The sequence below is a fragment of the Nicotiana sylvestris genome, chromosome 7 (assembly GCF_000393655.2).
Source record: "Nicotiana sylvestris chromosome 7, ASM39365v2, whole genome shotgun sequence".
NCBI lineage: Eukaryota > Viridiplantae > Streptophyta > Magnoliopsida > Solanales > Solanaceae > Nicotiana > Nicotiana sylvestris.
The window spans coordinates 65,835,712-65,860,036 of NC_091063.1; the positions used below are offsets into that span (position 1 = coordinate 65,835,712).

General features: G+C 35.5%; 2 protein-coding genes across 2 annotated transcripts; both read right to left on the reverse strand.

The window, feature by feature from the left end:
• Positions 1 to 5,035: 5,035 nt before the first annotated feature.
• Positions 5,036 to 7,643, reverse strand: LOC104237047 (nuclear/nucleolar GTPase 2-like). The gene is made up of 4 exons (XM_009791121.2): positions 7,386 to 7,643; positions 6,986 to 7,119; positions 5,618 to 5,732; positions 5,036 to 5,516 (listed from the first exon to the last, which is right to left on the reverse strand). The coding sequence occupies exons 1-4, from the start codon at positions 7,630 to 7,632 to the stop codon at positions 5,413 to 5,415; spliced, it is 600 nt and encodes a 199-aa protein (XP_009789423.1). The 5' UTR covers positions 7,633 to 7,643; the 3' UTR covers positions 5,036 to 5,412.
• A 6,995-nt stretch (positions 7,644 to 14,638) lies between these two features.
• LOC104250047 (uncharacterized) lies at positions 14,639 to 24,042 on the reverse strand. Its single transcript, XM_009806581.2, has 5 exons — positions 23,752 to 24,042; positions 16,739 to 16,939; positions 16,472 to 16,522; positions 15,759 to 15,810; positions 14,639 to 15,147 (listed from the first exon to the last, which is right to left on the reverse strand). Exons 2-5 carry the CDS (start codon positions 16,865 to 16,867, stop codon positions 14,954 to 14,956), a joined length of 426 nt encoding a protein of 141 aa, XP_009804883.1. The 5' UTR covers positions 16,868 to 16,939; positions 23,752 to 24,042; the 3' UTR covers positions 14,639 to 14,953.
• Positions 24,043 to 24,325: the final 283 nt, after the last annotated feature.

Below are 24,325 nucleotides of genomic sequence, written 5' to 3' on the forward strand. Positions count from 1 at the left end.
CTTAAGGGTATTCTCAAGATTTAGAAGGAAGGTACTGCCAGTATAGTTCCTAGAGTTTTGAATACCTTGGAGTTTTGCTATTAATTTCCTTTTTTCCTATTATATCTCCAAAAGTCCTATTTTTCCAGGTTTTAAACACTGTGAATGAAAGAGTTACTGGCCCTAAAATAGTCATTATCAATCCAGTTAGTTCTAACAAGATTATAAAAGTCATGGTGTTTGCACCAATAGGTCTCTAAGCGGAAAGGTTGAATATGTTGTTGTCTACTTCTAGGGATTAATTCAATTAGCATCGGATTATGGTCTGAGTTGGTTTTGGGTAAATGAATTACAGAATAGTTTGGAAAAAGATCACACAATTTTTCATTTCCTAGGGCTTTATCCAATCTCTCCTTAATTAAACCTTTATTTTTATGTCTATGATTTGACCAAGTGTATTTACAACCTTTATAACCTAAATCCATAAGGTTACAATTATAGATCTTAAAAAAGAGGAATTCTGCCATACTATTATTAATAGGTCTTCCTCCATATTTCTCATTTGAACTTAATATATCATTGAAGTCACCTCCGATCAACCAAGGCCCATTATAACTATTGGAGATGTATTCTATGTTATCCCACAAGGTATTTCTAACTGATAATTAGTGCTAGCATAAATAGAAGAAAAAAGCCAAGTTTTGCGAATGGGTAATGCCTTAATAGTAACATGGATTTCCTGGTTCCTACGAGTGAAATTTTGGACTGAAACCACCTCATGGTTTCACATGACAACCATTCCACCTGACTGCTCCTCAGCTGGAACCTCAATTAGCTCAGTAAAACCAAAGTCTTCAAGCCAATGCTCATAATTAACCAACCTAGTTTCCAGTAGGGTTACCATGCATGGGCGATGGGTATCAATCATTTCCCTAAAATTCCTTCGAAAATTATCATTATTCCCTTCTCGTATGTTCCAAATGATAAAATTAGTTGGATGATTCATTGGACGAGTTTGATTTTCATTCACTGCCTCCCCATTCTCCCTCACCCCCACCCCCAACCCCCTCCCCCAAAAAATAGGATTCCTTCTTAGAGATGACACCAGTATCATGGCCCTGTTGCCTATAATTGGGTCCTGTGGTGGCCTTATATCCATTGAGCACTTGTAGAGTGCCAGGGGACAGTTGAGTACGTACCTCTTCTCCTGCATCTCCCTGAATAGAAATACATTTACCCCATCTAGATTTGAAAATTATAGGACTTGCTCTAAGGTTAGGTTGAGGGGTTCCTCTACTTCTTCATCCATTTTTGCTTTTGTCTGGCATTGTTCTTGCATTGCATGTGAGTGGGGTGCTGCTGCTTAAGGGTTTCCCTGGTTGAGAGGTTATTCCTATGGTTGGTGATTGATTTCCCAAGGCATGAAAATGGGATTCAGATGTGTTAGCATCTCCAATGGGAAGAAAGGAAGATCTGGGAGGATATTTTGTGGTATGGAGTTGAAGTGAGGTGACATGTTCCACTGATGGATCATTGTTTGGACTAGGTTGAGGTTCATTGAAGGAGCTAGAGGGTGCAGAATATTGTTGAGCCAAATTTGATTCAGGTAGTTGCTCATTGCTAGGCCCATCCCCTTCGATATTAGCTGAGCTAGATATTGTATATTATGAAGGATCACTATTGCCTCATGGCCATTGACCTGGATGCTAAATGAGACAACATGTCCCATTAGCCCCATTTCCATCCACGAAAGTTATTGGTAGTCTTGGGCTTGAGGAGGTTGGACATAGATCACTTGAGGTTCTACTGGTTGTGGTGGTGCTTCATGTAAATTTTCCATCGTTGGATTCCTTAGTTTCCTTATTATTTGGATTAATCTGTTCCTCCTTCTTAGAGAAGATGAGATTCTTGGCATTTTGAGTGGATTATTTGGTATTTAAAGGGTTTCCAACAGGCGTGGAATTTTGGCTATCAATATAGGGGATGTGATTGGTGGTAGTGGTAATGATTGGAGGGTTTTCCTGCATGGCCTCTGAATGACTACCTTTTAGATTTATAGGGTGAATAGAAAAGGATTTGATATCCTTGCCACGATCTCTAGTAATGGCCATTTGTTTGTCATTTGATTCATTTGAAGCCATGTGGATGACATGCTTTGGGTGTTTGATATTCTCAAACTTTAGGGAAAGATTGTTGCTTGTATGATCGGCAATGGAAGGATTTGTAGTTTGTTGATTAGTATGTTTAGTGGCTTGCCATGTAGAGTTAGTGGTCTTATTAAGATTAATTATATCTTTGTTAATATCTATAAGCATGCCATTGTTTTGATTAGTAGTAGAAATAGACACTTAGGAGTCTGGCATTGCCACGTCGTTTACTTTTGTGTCCAAATGGCTAATTGCATGGGAAGTTTATGGAGTATTATTTTTTTCATTTAATTTAATATTGTCCAAAACCATGTGCTCTTCATCTGGGATGGTGAAGTAGTTTTGTATCGGAAGAGTGGTTTTGTCCATGATCTTCTTGGTTGTAGTATTTTTATTAGGATCCTTAGACTTATATTGTAAAATTTGAGTGTCAATGTACTTACCTGTGTTAGCATTGTAAAGATTTACAGTGATACCTGGACCTTGGAGCTTCTCCTTTGGAATGTGGTTACTTGCCGGATTATTTTTCACATTCTTTCTCTTGCTTTTGTTGAAGGTGACAGTTTGTCATTCTCCCTCTTGGTCCTCCTCTTTTGGCCTTGGTGTAGTAGTATTTGAGCAGAAAATTACTTTTGTGTTTTGCTGCCTAAATTTACATAAGGTAGAAGGGTGTCCCAACCTTTCACATTTTAGACATAGTAGATTTTCACCCTCATAGTGAATATTTTGCTTGTGAGTGACAATGTAGATGAAGGGTTGCACTGGAGTGTCCAGTGGAATTTCCACACAGAGCCTAGCATAACGACCCCTCATTGTTGTTGATGTACAAACATCAATTTTCAGTAGACGACCAATGGAGTTGCCAATTTTTTGTAAAATTTTTCCATCATAAAACTTCGTCGGTAATTGTAGCAATCTAACCCATATTGCAGAGGTAGTTAGTTTTTCGTTGGTAGCCACAAAATTTGGTTTCCATCTGATTACAGAGAGGTGATGCCCATTTACAAATCATCGGCCTTGATGGAGTGCTTTCTCCATGTTTTCCTTTTTTTTGAATTTGATGATAAAATAGTCTTCTCCCAGATCAATTAAGGAGAAGGTTTCTGTTGGTCTCCAAAGCTCTTGGATTTTTTTTAAAAATATTGGTGCATCATGCGTTTACCAAACAGTTTGATAATAACTGAACATTGTCATGGTTCATAAATTCTATGTTTGTCTTCCTCCGTAAGAGTGATCAATTTAATGCCTTGAGTGGGAGAGTATAATGAACTTTCCATTGCTGCTCCTTCAGAAAAAGTTTCTGACAACTCTATGTTGCATTAATTATTATTTGTGGTAAAAACCATGTTGTCTGAAGATGTGACCATGTCTCTATAGGACGTTTTAGCTTCTTCACCATCATGGAGTGTTGGAGATCGAAGGTTAATGTTAGGTGGTTTGGGGGAAATTGAGGAAGAGGATTCATAGGGTTGAGGGTTCATAGGAGAGAAATAATAGAGAGTATCCAATTCGGTATGATCGTTAATCTTTTTTGAGGAGGTGTCAAGTAATTCTTTTAACAATATAAATATCGTCGTATCATTATCTTTAGTTAAAACCAGTTTGATTGTTTTTCTTAAACCAATTTAGATATCATCAAACCAAAAAAACGAATTAACATGATCCACCTTATTATGAATACTATGAGTGAATTTAATTTGACGGAACTCATTTTCTTTTCCATGAAAAATATATTTTCCTGAAAAACTCTCTGTTTTAGGTATTTGATTGTTGAGTGAAACATTTTACTTAGTACTTAGATATACTAAAAAAATCAATAATAATATCAACACACCGAAGAGTATTATAAGTAACACTTTTGAGTTCTAAAGATTAATAATAATGTATAAGTGTTCTTTCGAGCAAATAATGTATAGTTAACGTTCAAATAGTTATTGATAAACAAGTCGCCTATCCAAGCCTCCAATTAAGGGCACATTCTGGTTAACAAATTATAGAAAGAAGAAGTGGAAAATTTGGAAAAAATTAAGAAAAAGAAGACAAGCATATGCACCAACTCATTACGGATCTTTTTATGCTTATGCAATTCAGCTTTTTTTGAAAGTATTCAATAGCAAAATCTTTTAGAATTAGCAGCTTGCATCCTCTAGAGGCTTTCTTTGTGCATAAATCCCTTTCTTCTAAGAAGAGTTTGGGAATGAAATAAATTCCTAGCTTATCAGGAAAAAAAAAGGCAAAGAAAGTTGCAGAGTTATTTTCAGGGGCGGATTTAGGGGTTACACTGTATATATAAGGCAAAATTTATTTTTTATCTCTATATATTAAGTTTTGAACACCCTTAACATCAGGACTGGGCATATATCGGATAAAACCGATAACCTGAACCGTTAATTTTTTATTGGGTTATCGATATCGGGTTATTGGGTTAACGATTCGGTAACGGTTTAGAATTTTTTTACTATTGGGTTATAGGTTCGGGCCTCAGTTTGCCAATTTTGTTAATGGGTTAACCGATAACCCAATAAGAATTAATAAAATTACGACTTTATCCTTAATTATATACAATGTTAGGGCTTCAGTTCATTCACTCCTATTCTTTCTCAACCCCATTCTTCAGTTGCTTCATCTTCATTCTTCGTAGACCTTACTAGTTACTCCTAGCGTAAGTCTTTAGTATGCTATATGTGAATTCTTCTTTTTTTTACTTAACTCCGGTGAATTGTCTTTTCTTTTTTGCTTAACTCTTGATTGAGTTATCTTATTGGGTAAACCGATAACCGGACCGATAATGATTGATAACCGATTAACCGATACCCGATACCCGATATCTTATCAATTCGGTTATCGGTTTATCAAATTTGTAAACCGATAACCGATATGCTAAACCGATAATATTCATAACCGAACCGAACCGACCGATGCCCACCTCTACTTAACATAATCCAAAAGTGTAATTTAGTGGTAAAGGGGGTTCAAAATCTACATAAGGTCATGGGTTCAATTCCCACTAGCTACAAAAAAAAATTTTTGAACCCTCTTCGTGGAGATCCTGGCTCCGCCACCGGTTATTTCCTCTAAATCCAAAGTCAACAGAAATGGTTAATCATACTCTAGCAGCATTGTGGGAACTATTACACATCGGTTCTCTAGCTTTTGTTATAATAGCTCTGCTTTGACTCCACTAATATTCTCGAATATACTGAAATATCTTCACTAATATATACTAAAAAACTCAATCACCTAATCTTGTTCTGTTTTCTCTCTTGCATCTTCAGTTTCATAAACCTCAAAAATGCTTTGACTTGGTTTGCTTAGGGTCTAGTGTGCGTCTTCCTGTAAAAATGTTGGGTTTCGATGGTCCTGTCTCTTCATGAACCGCGAGAACGGCATCTGCAATAAGAAGTTTTGTTTAGTCAGATGAAAAGATACCAGACAGATTCAGACATTTTGCACCCTTTTAATTACTAACATTTTGCGTTCTTATTTCATACCTTCAGACAAGTCATTCTTGGCTAATGATTCAATATGTTTTGGGCATTTCCTCTTCGCTTTAGGTCCACAAGCATCAGCAATAGGCTCACTGTCGAGAGAATGAACTCTTCCTTTCTTTACAAAGATAAAAGATGACTAAATTAGTAGTAGTAAACACAATGCAGAATCAGGCATGAGTATAGCAAGATAGCTCGTGCTCTAATTTCTTGTGAGCTCATCAATAAATATGAGGAAATTCACCATATCACAACAAACAACAACTACTACTACTATTACGCCTCAATAGTGTAGTTTGGTAGGACGTATTAGGAAAAAGAATACATGTATTATAGCTTTGTTATTATTAATTCCTTGCTTGGTAGTATTTTTCAATCTATGTTAACTAATACATGTATTAGTTATAAACTCTATTCAGTACTATTGTTATACATAGCAAACCATATCTTTAACAATACATGAATAAGCATGTATAAAGACATAACTGCCCTTTCAAAACCTTTTTCAAATTCTTTCTAAAGAATGTGGAGGGTATTATTGCAACAAATAAAATTTAAAAAATTATGTAATTGCATGTTATTTTTAATACACCAAACCAAACAGTCGATAAGAAATAATCTCTGCATAACAACAACAACAACAACAACAACAACAACATAGCCAGTGGTTTCCCACAAGCGGGGTTTGGGGAGGGTAGTGTTTGCGCATATCTTACCCCTACCCTAGGAGAACAGAGATGTTGTTTCCGGTAGACCCCTCAACTAAAGAAAATAAGAAACAAAGCAGTGGCAACAAGCAGTAATAACAACAAGATATTAAGAAAACTGAAGCAAAAGATACAATCAAACATCAAGTAATAATAACAATTCAACAATCAAAGAATACCATACTAACACTAATACTACCGGTAAGGGGGGCGAAAAGGAGAATCGCTCGACTACCTACTAACTTTCTATCCTAATCCTTGACATCCACACACTCCTATCACGGATCATATACTAGCTTACCAAAAACGACCCCTTAGTATGGTAATTTCTAGAGAGGATACTAGCTATTTCGAGATATAATTAGCGACGAATACTGATCAGGGGCAGAGCTAGAGCGCGGGGAGCGGGTTCAGCCGAACCTAGTAGCTTTGGTCGAATTCTGTATTTGTCTAAAAACTTCATTGAACATGTATAAACTATTAATTTAGAACTCACTAACTCAAAATGATTAGAATTCCGAACCCATAAGCTTGAAATCCTGACTCCGCATTTGATACTCATGTTTATATCGATTAAGATACAATATATGTCAAACATTAAAAATAAAAAAGAAGAGTAAAGGTTCTTAAACAAATAAGCTAAAGGAAAAGACACCAGACATACCTTCAGATGATCACTCAAAAGGGACATGGGCAATTTCCTATCATTCAATATAACATTGTAGTTACTGGAAAGCCGGTTTTGGATCTCTTCTCTAAACAATTCCAATTTCTTCTGACTGATCACCCGAGTATTGACTGTAAAGGCCGAAAATCATATCCTTATTCAGACGTATCAATATAATTCTTTCATACACGAAACAAAATATCTATTATGAGCAAATTAATCCGCCAGATGTATAACAATATATAAAACATTAATACTGCCTGCATGCCAGTTAATGTAGAACTTTTCACTAATAATGCCAATTCGACCAATACTAGAGTTAATTCAATAGTTTAAACCAGATTTAGATAAACAGTATATATATATATATTGCAAACTTTTTGGGAATAGAACATACTGAACCAGCGGGGATCAGGCTGTATCCGCGTTGACGGAAGCTTCTTCGACTGTAGATCGTGCTTTATGATTTTTCCCTTATGGCCACGCTTCGGCCTGCTATTATACATCTTCAGCCGCCGATTAGTGGCAGCACTACGTTGATTTTTCTTCTTCGCCATTTTGATTGTGAAAATAAAAATGAGACTTTCTGTAACCCTTATGCCGCTGCGAAGGGAATGCAAACTGAATATACGGAGGTTATTCATTTTGTTCTGGAAATTACACAAAGCGCTTCTACCTTTGGCTTATTTATATTTTGCATCCTAGATCTTTTATATTTGTGTTATAAATATATTATATTATGGATGTTCATTTAGTACTCTGTTGTAAATAAGCTTCCTGAAGAAGCTTATCCATATGGGACTCCACCGTAAATATATTTATCTATTTAGTACTATATTGGAAATAAGCTTCCTGAAGAAGCTTATCACTTCGGTACCCGGTTATGGATAAACATTACCCCCAGTAGAAGTTTATCCATACCGGGTATAATAAGCTTATCTTTTCAGTACCCGGTTATGGATAAACATTACCCCCGGTAGAAGATTATCCATACCGGATATAATAAGCTTATCCATTCAGTACTCCGTTATGGATAAATATTGCTCTCAGTAGAAGATTATCCATATCTGGTACAGCAGCAGCTTACACAGCAGCTTGTAGCAGCTTACACAGCAGCTTGTAGTAGTAGCTTACACAGCAGCTTATAGTAGCTTACACTGCAGCTTGTAGTAGCAGCTTACACAGCAGCTTGTAGTAGCAGCTTACAGAGCAGCTTCCTTTCTTCTATAAATAGAAGAGATTTCAGTTCATTATGTACATCAGTTTGAATTCGAATAATATATCAGTTTCTCTCTATACTTGTCTTTACTTTATAGTCTTTATTTCATAACACGTTATCAGCACGAAGCTCTACCATCTCGAGCAAATATTTTGAAAGTATCTAAGGTAAGAACTTTCTTTTCCTAAATAATGTCAAATCTTTCTAAACTTGAATTTGTAGCCCTGGATATATCGGGCAAAAGCTACATGTCTTGGGTGCTTGATGCTGAAATTCATCTTGATGCGATGGGTCTGGCAGACACCATCAAGGATAAAAATCAGGCATCAAACCAAGACCGTGCCAAAGCAATGATATTCCTACGCCATCACCTTGATGAGGGCCTGAAAATGGAATATCTCACTATTAAAGATCCAGTCATACTGTGGAATAATTTGAAAGATAGATATGACCACCTGAAGATGGTCGTTCTTCCACAGGCACGTTATGATTGGACTCATCTAAGGCTACAAGATTTTAAATCTATCAGTGAGTATAATTCTGCTATGTTCAGAATTATTTCCCAATTAAAATTATGTGGTGATAATATTACTGATCATGATATGTTGGAGAAAACTTTCACCACTTTTCATGCCTCGAATATGCTCCTGCAGCAGCAATATCGAGAGATGGGATTTAAAAAGTATTCTGAACTTATCTCACATCTTCTTATAGCAGAGCAACATAATGGGCTATTAATGAAAAATCATGAAAGTCGACCTATTGGTTCTTGTCCATTCCCTGAAGTGAATGAGACGAACTTCCACCAAGCTAAACGTGGAAGAGGTCGTGGCCCCAGTCGTGGTCATGGCCGTGGTCGGGGAAGAAACCCCAATCATGGTAATAATAATGCACCAAAGAAGCCTCCTCACCACCAGCAGTGGAAAAGGAAGGAACAAAAGCATGAAGCGGTGCAAGCGCCAAATGCAGAAAATGCATGTTATAGATGTGGAGGAAAAGGGCACTGGTCACGTACTTGTCGTACGCCAAAGCACCTGGTTGAGCTTTATCAAGCCTCCCTGAAGAAGACAGAGAAAAATGCTGAAGCAAATTTTATTTCTGAAGATAATTTAGACTTCATGCATTTGGATGTAGCTGATTACTTTGCACTCCCAGAAGGAGAAATAAGTCATGTAATCGGTAGTGAATCTGTAGAAATGTAAATATTTTAATTTTTGTTGTTTGTAATAAATAGTATGGTTATGTAATTATTGTACATAAATAAAAGTTATGTTTTGATAATGATATTTACTATAATATATTTTATTTATGTTATTTTGAAGAATATGGATAACCCTCAAATTATGTTTGGATCAAAGACAAATCATGAAGATATGTGTGTTATTGATAGTGGAACAACACATGCCATATTCAACGATCAGAAATACTTTTCTTATTTGCATAAGGAAAAAGCAAATGTTTCAACAATTTCTGGTAATATAAGTTTGATTGAAGGCTCCGGAAGAGCCATAATATTTCTGTCTAAGGGAACAAAACTTATTATAGACAATGCATTGTTCTCCTCCAAGTCCCGAAGAAACTTGTTGAGTTTTATAGATATCCGCCGAAATGGGTATCATGTAGAGACAATAGATGAAATGAACAGGGAATATCTTTGTATTACAAAGAATATTTCTGGCCAGAAATGCATTGTAGAAAAGTTACCAACTTTATCTTCTGGCTTATACTATTCAAAAATTAGTACAATTGAAGCACACTCTATCGTAAACCAGAAGTTTACGGATTCAAATACTTTTGTGCTTTGGCATGGCCGTTTGGGCCATCCCGGATCAATAATGATGAGACGAATTACTGAAAATTCGAGTGGGCATCCATTAAAGAACCTGAAGATTCTTACAAATGACGAATTTTCTTGTGATGCTTGTTATCAAGGAAAAATGATCACTAGACCATCACCAATGAAGGTTGATATTGAATCCCCTGCCTTTTTAGAGCGTATACATGGGGATATATGTGGACCTATTCACCCACCAAGTGGGTTGTTTAGATATTTTATGGTCCTAATAGATGCATCTTCAAGATGGTCTCATGTGTGTCTACTATCATCTCGCAACCTGGCGTTTGCAAAGCTATTAGCCCAAATAATTCGATTAAGGGCACAATTCCCAGATTATCCTATAAAGGCTATTCGCCTTGATAATGCTGGAGAATTCTCATCTCAAGCTTTTGATGATTATTGTCTATCCGTTGGGATAAAAGTTGAACATCCTGTAGCTTATGTTCATACTCAAAATGGCCTTGCAGAGTCATTTATTAAACGCTTGCAATTGATAGCAAGACCACTACTTATGAAAACAAAATTGCCCACTACTGTTTGGGGCCATGCTATCTTGCATGCAGCATCACTTATCCGTCTTAGACCGACACATTATAATAAATATTCTCCATCACAATTAGTTTTTGGTCATGAACCAAATATTGCCCATCTACGAATTTTCGGATGTGCTGTATATGTGCCAGTAGCACCACCACAACGTAGTAAGATGGGACCACAGAGAAGGATAGGAATATATGTTGGGTTTGAATCACCCTCTATTATTCGCTATCTTGAACCATTGACAGGAGATTTATTTACTGCTCGATTTGCAGATTGTCGGTTTGATGAAACAAATTTCCCACAATTAGGGGGAGAGAAAAAGGAAATCAAAAGAGAAATTGTGTGGAAAGTTTCATCATTATCTCACTTTGATCCCCGTACCCCTATATGTAATCAGGAGGTCCAGAAGATCATCCATTTACAGAATATAGCAAATCAAATGCCAGACGCATTTACTGATTTGAAAAGGATAACTAAGTCACATATCCCAGCAGAGAATGTGCCTATCCGAATTGATGTCCCAGTAGGACCATCTACTAGCATGAGAGCTAGTGAACCTAAAGCACGCCTGAAGCGTGGTAGGCCTTTGGGTTCTAAGGATCGAAATCCTCGAAAAAGAAAATCGACAAATGATCAAAACGATACTATGAAGGGATCCCCTGAAGAGACCCAAAATCTGATTAGTTCTGAGATTCCTGAAGAAATCAATGAACCTGAAGCTCATGTGAGTGAGGAACTTTTAATAAGTTCGAACGGTGATGGGATTAATTTAAATCGATTTGAAATAGTGGTGGATAATATTTTTGCATATAATGTTGCACTTAATATTATGCAAGATAGTGAGGATCTTGAACCTCGATCTGTCGAAGAATGTCGACAAAGATCTGATTGGCCAAAATGGCAAGAGGCAATTCAATCGGAATTGAAGTCACTTGCTAAAAGAGAGGTCTTTGGACCAGTAGTCCAAACACCTGCTGGTATAAAACCAGTTGGTCATAAATGGGTTTTTGTGCGAAAAAGGAATGATAAAAATGAAGTTGAAAGATACAAAGCTCGCCTTGTTGCACAAGGATTCTCACAACGACCTGGAGTCGATTTTGATGAAACATATTCACCTGTTATGGATGCCATAACATTTCGATATCTCATCAGTTTAGCACTACATGAAAAGCTTGAAATACATCTAATGGATGTAGTTACAGCTTATCTGTACGGTTCACTTGATAATGAAATTTATATGAAAATTCCTGAAGGATTTAAAATGCCTGAAGCAAAATCTCAGGAAATGTATTCAATCAGATTACAAAGATCTTTGTACGGTTTAAAGCAATCTGGGCGCATGTGGTATAATCGCCTTAGTGAATATTTGCTGAAAGAAGGTTACATAAATGATGTTATTTGTCCATGTATTTTTATAAAGAAAATGACATCAGAATTTGTTATACTTGCTGTTTATGTTGATGACATAAATCTTGTTGGAACTCCAGAAGAGCTCCAAAAGGCAATTGAATATCTTAAGAAAGAATTTGAGATGAAAGATCTTGGAAAGACAAAACTTTGTCTTGGTCTGCAAATTGAACATTTAGCAGACGAGATCTTTATCCATCAATCTGCCTATACAGAAAGGGTCTTAAAACGCTTTTACATGGACAAAGCGCACCCATTGAGTACACCAATGGTTGTTCGATCACTTGAAGTGAATAAGGATTTGTTCCGACCTCCAGAAGAGGACGAGGAACTCCTTGGTCCCGAAGTACCCTATCTCAGTGCAATTGGTGCACTAATGTATCTTGCTAATGCTACAAGGCCTGACATAGCATTTTCTGTTAATTTACTAGCAAGATATAGTTCTTCTCCTACACGGAGACATTGGAACGGGATTAAGCATATATTGCGATATTTAAAGGGAACTCTTGATATGGGTTTGTTTTATGCTAACAAAGATAGTGCAGACCTTGTTGGTTATGCAGATGCAGGTTATTTATCTGATCCCCATAAAGCTCGATCTCAAACCGGCTACGTATTTACATATGGAGGTACTATCATATCATGGCGCTCCACAAAGCAATCTATTGTTGCTACTTCTTCAAATCACGCTGAGATAATAGCTATTCATGAAGCAAGTAGGGAGTGCGTATGGTTGAGATCAATAATTCATTTTATTCGAGAAAAATGTGGTTTGGAATGTGAGAAAAGACCCACAATTTTATACGAAGACAATGCTGCATGCATAGCCCAATTGAAGGGAGGATTTATAAAAGGAGATAGAACGAAGCACATTTCACCAAAATTATTCTACACACACGATCTTCAGAAAAATGGTGACATTGATGTGCAACAAATCCGTTCAAGTGATAATCCAGCAGATTTATTCACTAAATCTTTGCCAACTTCAACTTTTGAGAAGATGGTATACAAGATTGGAATGCGGAGACTCAAATATTTGAAACAAGGTTTTCATCAGGGGGAGTAAAATACGCAATGCACTCTTTTTCCCTTACTAAGGTTTTTTCCCATGGGGTTTTCCTTATAAGGTTTTTAATGAGGCACCTAACAATGCGTATTACTAAATATGTGTACTCTTTTTCCTTCACTAGATTTTTTTCCCACGTGGTTTTTCCTAGTGAGGTTTTAATGAGACACATTATCTTTTAATGAACATCCAAGGGGAGTGTTATAAATATATTATATTATGGATGTTCATTTAGTACTCTGTTGTAAATAAGCTTCCTGAAGAAGCTTATCCATATGGGACTCCACCGTAAATATATTTATCTATTTAGTACTATATTGGAAATAAGCTTCCTGAAGAAGCTTATCACTTCGGTACCCGGTTATGGATAAACATTACCCCCAGTAGAAGTTTATCCATACCGGGTATAATAAGCTTATCTTTTCAGTACCCGGTTATGGATAAATATTACCCCCGGTAGAAGATTATCCATACCGGATATAATAAGCTTATCCATTCAGTACTCCGTTATGGATAAATATTGCTCTCAGTAGAAGATTATCCATATCTGGTACAGCAGCAGCTTACACAGCAGCTTGTAGCAGCTTACACAACAGCTTGTAGTAGTAGCTTACACAACAGCTTATAGTAGCTTACACTGCAGCTTGTAGTAGCAGCTTACAGAGCAGCTTCCTTTCTTCTATAAATAGAAGAGATTTCAGTTCATTATGTACATCAGTTTGAATTCGAATAATATATCAGTTTCTCTCTATACTTGTCTTTACTTTATAGTCTTTATTTCATAACAATTTGCTCTTTTTTCTCGGGATACCTGATTTTTGAAATTGTTCGACTTTGGAGAAATAAATTACTACTAATCAATAGAATCAAATGAGGGGAACATGAGAATATAAAAAATAAAAAAAAAAGGTAACAAATGGAATGCTCATAATCGGAGTGATAAAAATCTTCTTACAAACTTATTGCTATTTATATCTTTTGTTTTTCTTTGCAATCAAAATTCATGTACAGTTAACAATATACTTTTGTATTTTTTTCAAATTAAGATATTTTAAGTATTTTCTTAAATTTACATTCAATGAAAGAATTGTACAAGAAAGGGCACGAAAATATTTCGTAAGTTATCAACAAAAGATATAAATGAAAAATAAACACGAGCACGATATCTTGTAACTTCATTAACTCATCCTCCCATCCTCCCTTTTCTTTTATCTTATAGAATGGTTCACAATGTGCAATAAACAGAATTCACGTTTGTTTTAAAAAAAAAAAAATCTATTTTGCCTCTGAAACATGTTAATATACTTGGCAATTGAGTTCATAACAAGTTGAAATACTACTTATTTTGGAATTCTCTCGGGTGGGACATGACTTGCCTTTTGGATTTGCACAATTTTCAATAAAACTGTTTTTTTTTAGCTGACTCGCTTCCCACATTATGCTTGCAGCACCAAAATCACCAATACTTGCTGTTTCAATTTCTCAAATTAAAGGTTTCATGCATCAGTTATTGGTAAGAACAGAAATTAGATTTAACAATTTATTCTAATCTGCCGATAGATTTCACTCTTTTTTCCTCCCTTTCTGCATCAGAAGGACTATATTGGATATAGGAATGAGATAATGCTAGGAGAAACTCCAGAGCAATTCTGGTTCATCTATGCAACATGTAGTTGCGAGTCAGAGCACTTTTCCCTTTGCTTCAGAGTAAGAAATGACATTTTGTAACCTACCAATTCTATCTGCCATATCTAATTGCTAACCATTGTGAAACATCTGAGTTTCTGAAGCTAGTATTTCGTTTATGTACTAGCAATGCTATGTTGTAATGGCTCTGCTTCGACTCCTCTATACATTGTCAAACATATCTTCTAATTTAGTCAAAAGCTGAGCTACCTAATCTTCTTTTGGCTTCTTTCTTGCATCTTCAGTTTCAGTATCCTGCAACAACCTGAACTTAAGTATCTTATGAAGCTGTGTTACAGGCTTGACTTGCTTGGACTCGGTTTCCTTAGGGTCTAATATGCGTCTTCCTGGCAAATGGTTGGATTCAGATGGTCCTGTGTCTTCATGAACCATGGAGGGAGCATCTGCAAAAAGAAGTTTAGCTTAATGATAAAATTCCAGATTGATTCAAATATTTTGTGTTTTTTGTTCTTCCAGCTAATTTGACCATCTATTCATTATGTTTGAGCATCTAGATTTCCAGCAGGAATTGAAAGCCCATGGAAAATCTATGACATGCAAAAGAGGCTTAAGTTCCAGAAAAATTATCCTCAATTCATATGTACCCAAGAAAGAAAATTCCAAGGTTCACAGTCCGCAATGTGCCTAATGTTGTCTCAAATTGACATTCATATACACCAGGGGCAGCTAGAGTCAGAGTTCCATCCCAATACATCACATTAGGAAACACTAACCTAATCTGCACCCAAGCAGCTGTGTGGTAGAAACAGGCAATGGAGACCCACTATTCATGTATTATAAACTTTTTTTTTTTTTTTTGGGGGGGGGGGGGGGTGTTGTGGTTGTGGTTGTGGTTGTGGATGAGACGGAGGGAATATGTTCAGATTTTGCAACAGCCTCAACAACATTGAAGCTAGATTAAGATAATCAGATACATATCTCATGCCTTCCAAACATTTTCAAAAATCTATTGTACTGTCAATAAAATATGTTGGTACAGAGGAGTGTGGCTCACCACTTTCACTAAATACAAGGCATGTCCCAATAGTCTCATCATACTGTCCAATCTGCAAAACAGAAATAAAGACCAATTGAAATAGCATATACAACAACAACAACGGCCCAGTGTAATCCCACAATTGAAATAGCATATACACAGAGAAAAGTTGAGAACTATGATCGCAATGTCAAGATGGAACAAATGTTTTACAAAAATGACATGTTCAAAAGATGCAACATTTTGTAATGTGCAACCAGAAATATTACACCCACAATCCATTATATCTACTTTGTTTTTCCCTCACCAACTCTTTTTCTCTAGAATGATCACAACTAAAGAATCACCAGAAATAAGTGGGGTTGAAACAGATAAAATATGTTTGTATCCCCTTATGGAAGGAAGACACAACTGTGTGGACTGAAACTTATAGGGTTTTACTTAAGTGCAATATTGACTATCTTGCAAGAAACAATGAGACAATAAAGTGTCTGTAAGTGTGGCGCACTACTGTGGTGTAAGGGTGTCAGTGGGCATCAAGATGTTTGACCACTGTAACGACTAATGCCACTACAAAGATATAGAACTTGATAAGAATGTGGTGAGCATGATTATAAAGTTCACACAAGTTTTGGACTTCACTCAGCCATTGAAGCCAACTATACTGGTGCAGATAAATTATTATGTCACAGAAAGGGAAAACTAAGCAGTTTCCAAAACCATCAACTCACCAGCTTGATTTTGCCATCAATGGTCAGGATGGGATTCAATGTGTCGAGACCCTGAGAAAAAAAATTTGAAGGAAAATAATCAATTTGTAATATTTTCATTAAAGCACCACAAAAAAACCCAGTTGTAAAGAACTATGGAACAGTTGAAAACCATAGGTATCTGAAGAGTGAAGAGAAATAAAAAGAAGGGGTTTACACTTTGGTTTGAATCCATAAGAAAAATTAAAGCAATTAACTAAAAAGTAAACTTGGGCTAGAAAATCGTACAGAGAGAACATATGGTGCATTTGGGGGAATGTGAACTGCGGAGGAAATGCCATCCAAATCAAGCAATACATACTCTGCTTCCTCCTCCACCACCATGTTATTGTCACAGAGTGATTGGTTTCCCATCATTCAGCGCCAGCAGAAATAACACCACCAAGAAGTGCAATGGATGTTACACGCAGCCGCAGCAAAAGAGAAAAGCTGAAACGAGAAAATACAAAGAGTAAACAGATGACGATGAAAACCCTAATTTTTCATTCTACTACAACTTTATATGTACACTAGTGGTGGCTAGTCCATGCCGAGCTCAATGCAAAACCTAAAAAATACAGATTTGAAGTTTAAAAATATGTCCACCGGTGTAGTTAAAATTTTGCTATACTACTTGAAGTTTGGTGCACTATTTTATACTTTTTCCTCATAGAACATGACTCTTAATTGCCAACACTTTTTCGACAAACCTCTTGATTGCAAGGATTCTCTTTTTCTTTTTTTATTGGATGAAGAGAGCAACAGAATTAATTTTAATGGCTTAGAAAGTTTCCGCAGATAATTTTAGCTCTTTGGAGTTCAAAAAACCTCTCTTAGCACTCTTTTGCTGCTTTTGTGGGAATAAAATGATTTCTCTTTTACTGAAAGTGTAATAAAAGCACATAATACAAAGTGAATAAAATTGTCAAGAAAATATGTACTAAATGCAACACTGAATGAACAAGTGAAAAGTTTAGAAGCAGGGAAGGAGGAGAGATAGTGCGTTGATCATCAATAAAGGGAAGTATTGTTTTTGTGAGAAACCAAAAATATGCAAAACACATACATGGAATGCGATTTGATTGCAATTTGCTTATGTCCTAAGTTAATTGAGCTAACGAGCCGTCTGGCAGTGGCGCTAGCTCAAATCGCACTGGTCAAATGAGTTTATTAAAACTCAATGCTGGAAGGCAACTTATGAATCTCAATTGCCAAAAGCGACTTGTAGGTCTCAATGGATGATTGTGTTTTACTATTTCCAAGATTCTGACCATGTCGCAGAGAATATTCATACTCTAAGTGCAGTTCAAAATTGCGATTAATGAAAAACATTCACAGCCTGCTATTTATCTTTTAGATTCCTCACATGCAGAGAATATTTTGTACTAAGACGCATTCACGAGTTGCAACTATATGAAATTACTAGTCAATTCAGCGTATCAAATTGTACAGTTCTCAGCCTTTTTGCAGTGGCATATGAGCAGTCGATTTGTAAATTGCATTTCATAATGTGTTTTATTGTTATCTTTGATAGGTTTTAGATAAGTTAAACACATCCCCTCCAAAATACCCTGAACATTATGGACTTAACCTAAACAAGGATATGCTTTTCTTCAACCAAAGATTGTCATTAAGTAGTGGAAAATGCTAATTTAAACCAATAATTAGAGTTACCTACTGGGAAAAATGCTACTTATAACTATCCTACAACTGATATATTTGCACTTTGAAATTTTCAGTCCTCTAAATAATTCGAGTAAGGATATTTAACTGTCCCAACAAAGTACAATTCAAAGCCACAACATAAAAACCAAAATGATAACTCAAAACAACAGAAATCTATACGGACAGCCATGTGTAGAAGAAAAAGAACAGAAATCCTCGAGTCGAGCAGCAATGGTTTTAACAAAATTATCCCTAATTAAGAGTAAATTAACTCTAGAATATCAGAGGAGAACATACCTTTCTTTCGTAGTGAAATTCGAATACAAAAAGAGTGGAGTTGATTTCACTTTTAGGGATTTTTCAACGAAGCCTAGGTTTGAGCTTGTTGTTGGATGTAGAAAATATTTGCTACAAAAAATCACTCAAAAACATCGAAAATCGCTTGCTATGGCGGAGGGGGCGATATGCGGTTTTTCTGATCGGGGAAAGGGGGAAAGGTTGTCCAGGAGAATTCTACCCTCTCTACTATGAACGCAATTTCGGATTTATACGCCAACTTATAAGTTTCAGAAACAAAATGCGACTTATAAGTCGCATATAGTAGTATGCAACTAATCAGAAATGCGTGCGTAAAAAATTGCCGGGCCCGTCCACTTCTCTAGTTAATCTTTATGAGCGCAGTCGTTGCTCTATGCGTTAAGAGAAATCCATTTCCTTTTTACAGTGAAAAAGAGTCATAGTAATTTGATTTCTCATTGGTCAAGAACTTTAAGTTGGAAAAAAAAAGACAAGCTTGTTCAAGTAGGAATCAGCTCAAGATTCAAGAATAAGAAGAAAAGCCACATTCCTTAGTAAATTTGGATACGGTTTCTTCCTTTTCGTACCTATATATACACAAACCTAATGCATATACATGAACACATCAAGAAGAAGCAAACAAGTATTTTCTACTCTATTATTTGAGCAAAAGCTATACATTGGGTTCGGCCGAACCCCTGCTTTGGCCTCTAGTTCCGCCACTGATTTCGCCTCAAATCCAAATGATTTCTATCTTCCCTTATTAAGATATTTCTTGTTATTAGGAGTTGGTCGAGAGGGATCCATTTATTATGAACATAAAGTAAGACTGTAAGAGAGCTTTCAAATATTCCAAGACCTGACTTTCTCATAATTATTTCGATATTTAAATTTATCAATAATATTTTCGAGTATTATTTATTTACTTAAATTTATCAAATAAAATTAAAGTGTCGATAGAATCACATTATATCTATTCTCCTCTTTATACATAAGTTTTTGTTCTATAATACTTTGATTTTTTTCATTTAGTCTTATGTAATACGAATATTATTGTATTATTTTTCTAAATGGATGGTGAAGAATTAGTTCAAAGGTTAAGCATAAAAGTTTATTTTTGTTATATGTCATAAATCTACTAATAATTGTAATGATTATTATTTTTGTATTATTTTCAATAAGAAATTAGATTGAATTCTTCTTCCCGTTTGTATTTAATATGAAAGTTTAATTTTTTAATTAAGATTACTACATAAGAAAATTATATCTTTATACATTTTATTTATTTCTCGAAATTATTGTTTATGTTTTTGTCTTTAGTTTTATCGTATCCATATAGCACATAGCATGACCATATGAATTATTCAAAAACTTTCTCATCTCAAAATATATATTTGTAATTTTTTTCTTTTTTGTAATAGTTTCCTTAAAAATATATAGATATTTAATTATTTTAAATTCAAATTCAAAAAGAGTAACTAATTATTAACTAACCTAACTAATTTTGACCTAAAATTAAACACTTGTTGAATTTTTGTTGTGACACTTGACATCATCACATTGATTTGCTTCTCCTATTCTATATAGATATAGATTATTGACAAATTCCCCCTTTATCCTACAAAATATCTATTTGCCCTTGCTATTTTTATTTTCTCCTTTATGTAATAGGAGTCTTTTATTATATATGATAACTAAGTATGTTATTTATAATCTAAATGATCTTATACCTTATTATAAATTATAAATAGAATAATACTTTTATGATTTTGTTACAAAAGATAATCGTGAATATAACATGAAATAAAAAGATATTCAAATTATATTTTCTCACCTAGATTTGAAAAATAATATTGGAATCTCTTACCACAATACTAGTATCTTTTCTTTTTGTCAAGCAGATTGTACAATTTATGTATAAAAAAAGAAGAAGTTATTTTTGCCTATTTGTAATGTTCAATTTTTGAATAAGGAGATTTAATTGAACACGCTTACCTCCCTTTAGCTTCGTCCCTACACTTTCTCTCTTACTCTCTATTATGTAAATATTTTTTTAATTTTGATTGTCATTAATAAAAATATTTTCTAAATAATAATTTAAAATTTATTTAAAGTATAAATAATAATCTTACCTATGATTTCGCCTTTCAGTGCATGACCTATTTAATAGCTATCACTTTTGCTTTGCTTTGCATCTTTTTTCTGGATTTCATGTTGTTCCTATTTTATTATGATTTCTATGGTGATACTAATATTGTCTCCTTTTGTCTTTTTATTTTTTTAAGCCGAGGGTCTTTCAGAAACAGCCTCTCTACTCCTTAGGGGTAGAGGTAAGGTCTGCGTACACACTACCATCCCCAAACCCCATTAGTGGGATTTTACTGGGTTGTTGTTGTTGTTTTATAAATAATAATCTTTTAGAAATTTATTATAAAATCTACCTTTACTTTTATAATAATATTCTGTATTACCTACATTGAGTAAATTATTATAATATCCTCACCCTCCTTATTTTTAATTGTGAAAATATTCTTTGAGCTTTATTGCTATTAATAATATTACTTGTCGCACCTCCTTTTTTCCGGGGAAAAGAGTTCTTCCAAATTAAGTGACATCATTGAAATGAGACTATTTATTTTAATTTTTGAGAGAGTCGCCACTTGGAGTGATTAGTTAAGGTGTCCCAAGTCACCGTTTATTTTATATCCCAAATTAAGAAAATTTTGACTCTGTTTAAGTCTGCGAAACCAAAAGACCGGGTAAGAAATTCTGTTAACTCGGGAGAAGGTGTAAGCAATTCCGAATTTCATGATTTTAGCATGGTCGCTTTACAATTATACTCGGCTTCATTATCTGAGTATTACACGCTTTAAGCCTTGTGCGTTTTTACCTTTTACCGCCTTTATTATATATTTTAGTATTTATGGAATTATTTTAAACAAGTTACAATGTCGTACACTTGTTGTTTTATACACATTGCAAATCGTGCCACGTGAAACGCACCCGCAATTTACGACATATTTTAATTTTATTATTAGCCAAGACACGCAAACGTGCACTCGGATTTGGAATTATGTATCATGACTATGCCACGGGGACCGTACCCATAGTCACAATAATTTTATTAATCGCGCCTAAAGCAAGCGACGATGTTTTTGAATTATTTTCCTAAAGCTAATTTGAGATTATTGTAAGATCATGAATTATGGAATAGTTGTGGAAAAGCATGAAGTGGGTTAATTATGGAAAGGTACTAGCTTTATAATTAAAGAAGAAATGGGACAGCAACATATTAACAGGAAAGTGGGACTAGCGGAGGATTTATTTGACCCAACCATTCATTTATCAAATTGGCCCAAACTAAAAGACCATACTATTTTTAAGCCTAATACAATTTTCTGATTTTCTAAGACAACCAAATGGCCCAACTAGCTTAAATACTAACCAAACAACCCATTAATTAATAAAAGCAACTCAAATGAACCAGAGAACCACATTCAAACTGAAGAGCGAAACTAACAGAATATACAATAATAAATCTTAATAAATGACTAAACCATACCTAGAACTAGTCAAATGAACCAGAGAAAAAGAATTTAAACAGGGGGTGGTTTTGTGACTGTTTTGCGGCAGTTTTGAGGTGAGTTTTGGCTGGTTTTCAGCTCGGTTTTCATGGCTACTTTGCTGCCTTTTTTCAGCTGAGTTTTGGGCTGTTTTACGGGGGAAAAGAGCTGGGTTTAGAGTTGTTTCGAGGCTGTTTTTGTGACTGATTGCAGCTGGTTTTTTATGCTTTGTTGGCTGTGTTTTTGATGGAGACAGAGGTATTTTCATGGCTGTTTGAGCAGCTGTTTTGGTGGAGGAAATAGAGCTCTTTTTCGCTAGTTTTTATGGAGTTTCAAGGCTCTTTCGTGGTGTTTTTAGGTTGGGATCCTTGGGTGTTTCTAATGGAAGTTAGCGGCTGTTTTTGTGGATTTTATGGCTGTAGCAGATGGGTTTATCAACTGCTATTGATCTACATCAAATGAAAAAGATGACTCCCCTTTTTTGGTGTGGCTGCCCACTCCTTTTTGGAAGAAGAGGAAATTCTTAGGTCCTCTAATTTTTTCTAATTTTTGTTCTCTCCCACTTATCCTCAGCATGAATTTTTCCTAACGCATGAGATGAACATGATGACCTCTTACTGTTACATGAATAGGGATGACAAATGGGGTGGTGCGGGTTTAAGGCTATGTGGGGCGGTGCGGGTTTAAGACTATGCCGAGCGGGTGCGGGGCGGGTGTAAACCATTCTTTTAAAAACTGATGCGGGGCGGGGCAGGTTGCGGGTTTATGTGGGTTTAGACAAGCTTTTTTTTTAATTTTCTTTTTCTTTAAATCATATCAACCATTAATTATCTTTGGTATCTTTGTGCAATAATTGTTACGAAATTTTAATGTGCATGTGAATCTATTACACGTACATACACAGATACCTACTATCTCTGGTTCGAACAATATCTGTTCAAACTTTGGCACAAAAGGAGAAGTAAATGCAATATATTCTATAAGAAAGGTGGCAAGTTATTCTGCTTATTAAATTTTCACATACTACTTACAAAATAGAGGAGCAAGACAAAGCAAATCGAAATGCACTTTCATATGCAGGACTAATCCTTTTCCTCCCAAATTTTGGTTTACAGTAGCGTTAGGGATAATTAATACTGCTCTAAGAGTTATAGCTTCTATTATAGTAACAATTATTGCATTAGAAATTTCGTACACAGAAAACAAATGAATTGAACTTCAAACAAATAATTTTATAAATTTCACAATTTAATATCATATATTTGGAAGAAAACAATAAAAAAAATAGTTAAGAGGTGCGGTGCGGGGCGGTGCAGGTTTATGCGGTGTGGGACGGGGCGGGTTAATAGCAATAAATTATGCTATGCAGGGCGGGTTGAAGTCTTCGTGGGTTTATGCGGGTTTGATCCGCAACCGCACCGCACCATTTGTCATCCCTTTACATGAACAATAAATAACTAAATCCATGAAATACTAATTCTACCTTCATTCGAATTCACTTTCCTTTTCAAACATTGACGCTAGAAGAGACCAGCATCAAATTAAACAAGTCGCTTACATTTATGAGTTCAAATTTAATCCCTAACCATGGTTCAATCAGATTTACAAGCATTTCATCCACCAACGAAACTAGGTCAAAGCTAATAAATCAAAACAGTACCAACAAATAAATCAGAGGACGAACACAATTTCATACTAGAACAGATATGGAAGAAAATGTGGAGTTTCAGTACATACCTAACGCACAAGAGCTAATCTAACCAAAGGCAATTGCCAAATAAAGGCCATAACACAACTGATGGAGTTTAAAAGCAGTTGTGAGCAAAGCAGCAGCAGGAACAGAGTAATCCCAGCCCAATTAAACCTTGAGAATCCCAGAAATGCAATTCAAATAGCAGAAGTTGAATTCCCTACCTCAAACCTTTTCAACCCTTATTTCATAATTTTTAATCTACCTTTTGAGTTTCAAATTTGCATTTCAAAGTGCGTGTGTGTATAGGCGTTAGTGAAGGAGTAAATGAGTGAATTGGGTGTTCTCTTCCCTGAATGGGTGTATGTATGAAGATCAGCGTGAGGGTCTGTAGCCGTCCGATTGGATGAGATGAAGGATGGAGATCAATTTGGATTTAAACGGCGTCGTTCGGCTTTTTCAGAAGTGTGTGGACTGGATCAGGTAAAAAGGCTTGGGTTTGGGCGAGGTTGAGAGGAAATTGGGCGTGTTCAAAAATTGGCCCAATGCCAAAACATGGCTATCAGCCTTTCCTTTTTTCCTTGTTGTGAATTCACAAATTGGCCACTTATTTAGACAGTC

Excerpts from the sequence above, each read along its gene's own strand:
- LOC104237047 (XM_009791121.2), bottom strand. The coding sequence starts at position 7,632 with ATGAATAACCTCCGTATATTCAGTTTGCATTCCCTTCGCAGCGGCATA. Across the intron at positions 5,733-6,985 it reads TTTTGAGTGATCATCTGAAG|AAAGGAAGAGTTCATTCTCT; the intron begins GTATGTCTGGTG and ends ATCTTTGTAAAG. Across the intron at positions 5,517-5,617 it reads CAAGAATGACTTGTCTGAAG|ATGCCGTTCTCGCGGTTCAT; the intron begins GTATGAAATAAG and ends TTCTTATTGCAG.
- LOC104250047 (XM_009806581.2), bottom strand. The coding sequence starts at position 16,867 with ATGATGGGAAACCAATCACTCTGTGACAATAACATGGTGGTGGAGGAG. Across the intron at positions 16,523-16,738 it reads ATGCACCATATGTTCTCTCT|GGTCTCGACACATTGAATCC; the intron begins GTACGATTTTCT and ends TTTTTTTCTCAG. Across the intron at positions 15,811-16,471 it reads TTGATGGCAAAATCAAGCTG|ATTGGACAGTATGATGAGAC; the intron begins GTGAGTTGATGG and ends TCTGTTTTGCAG.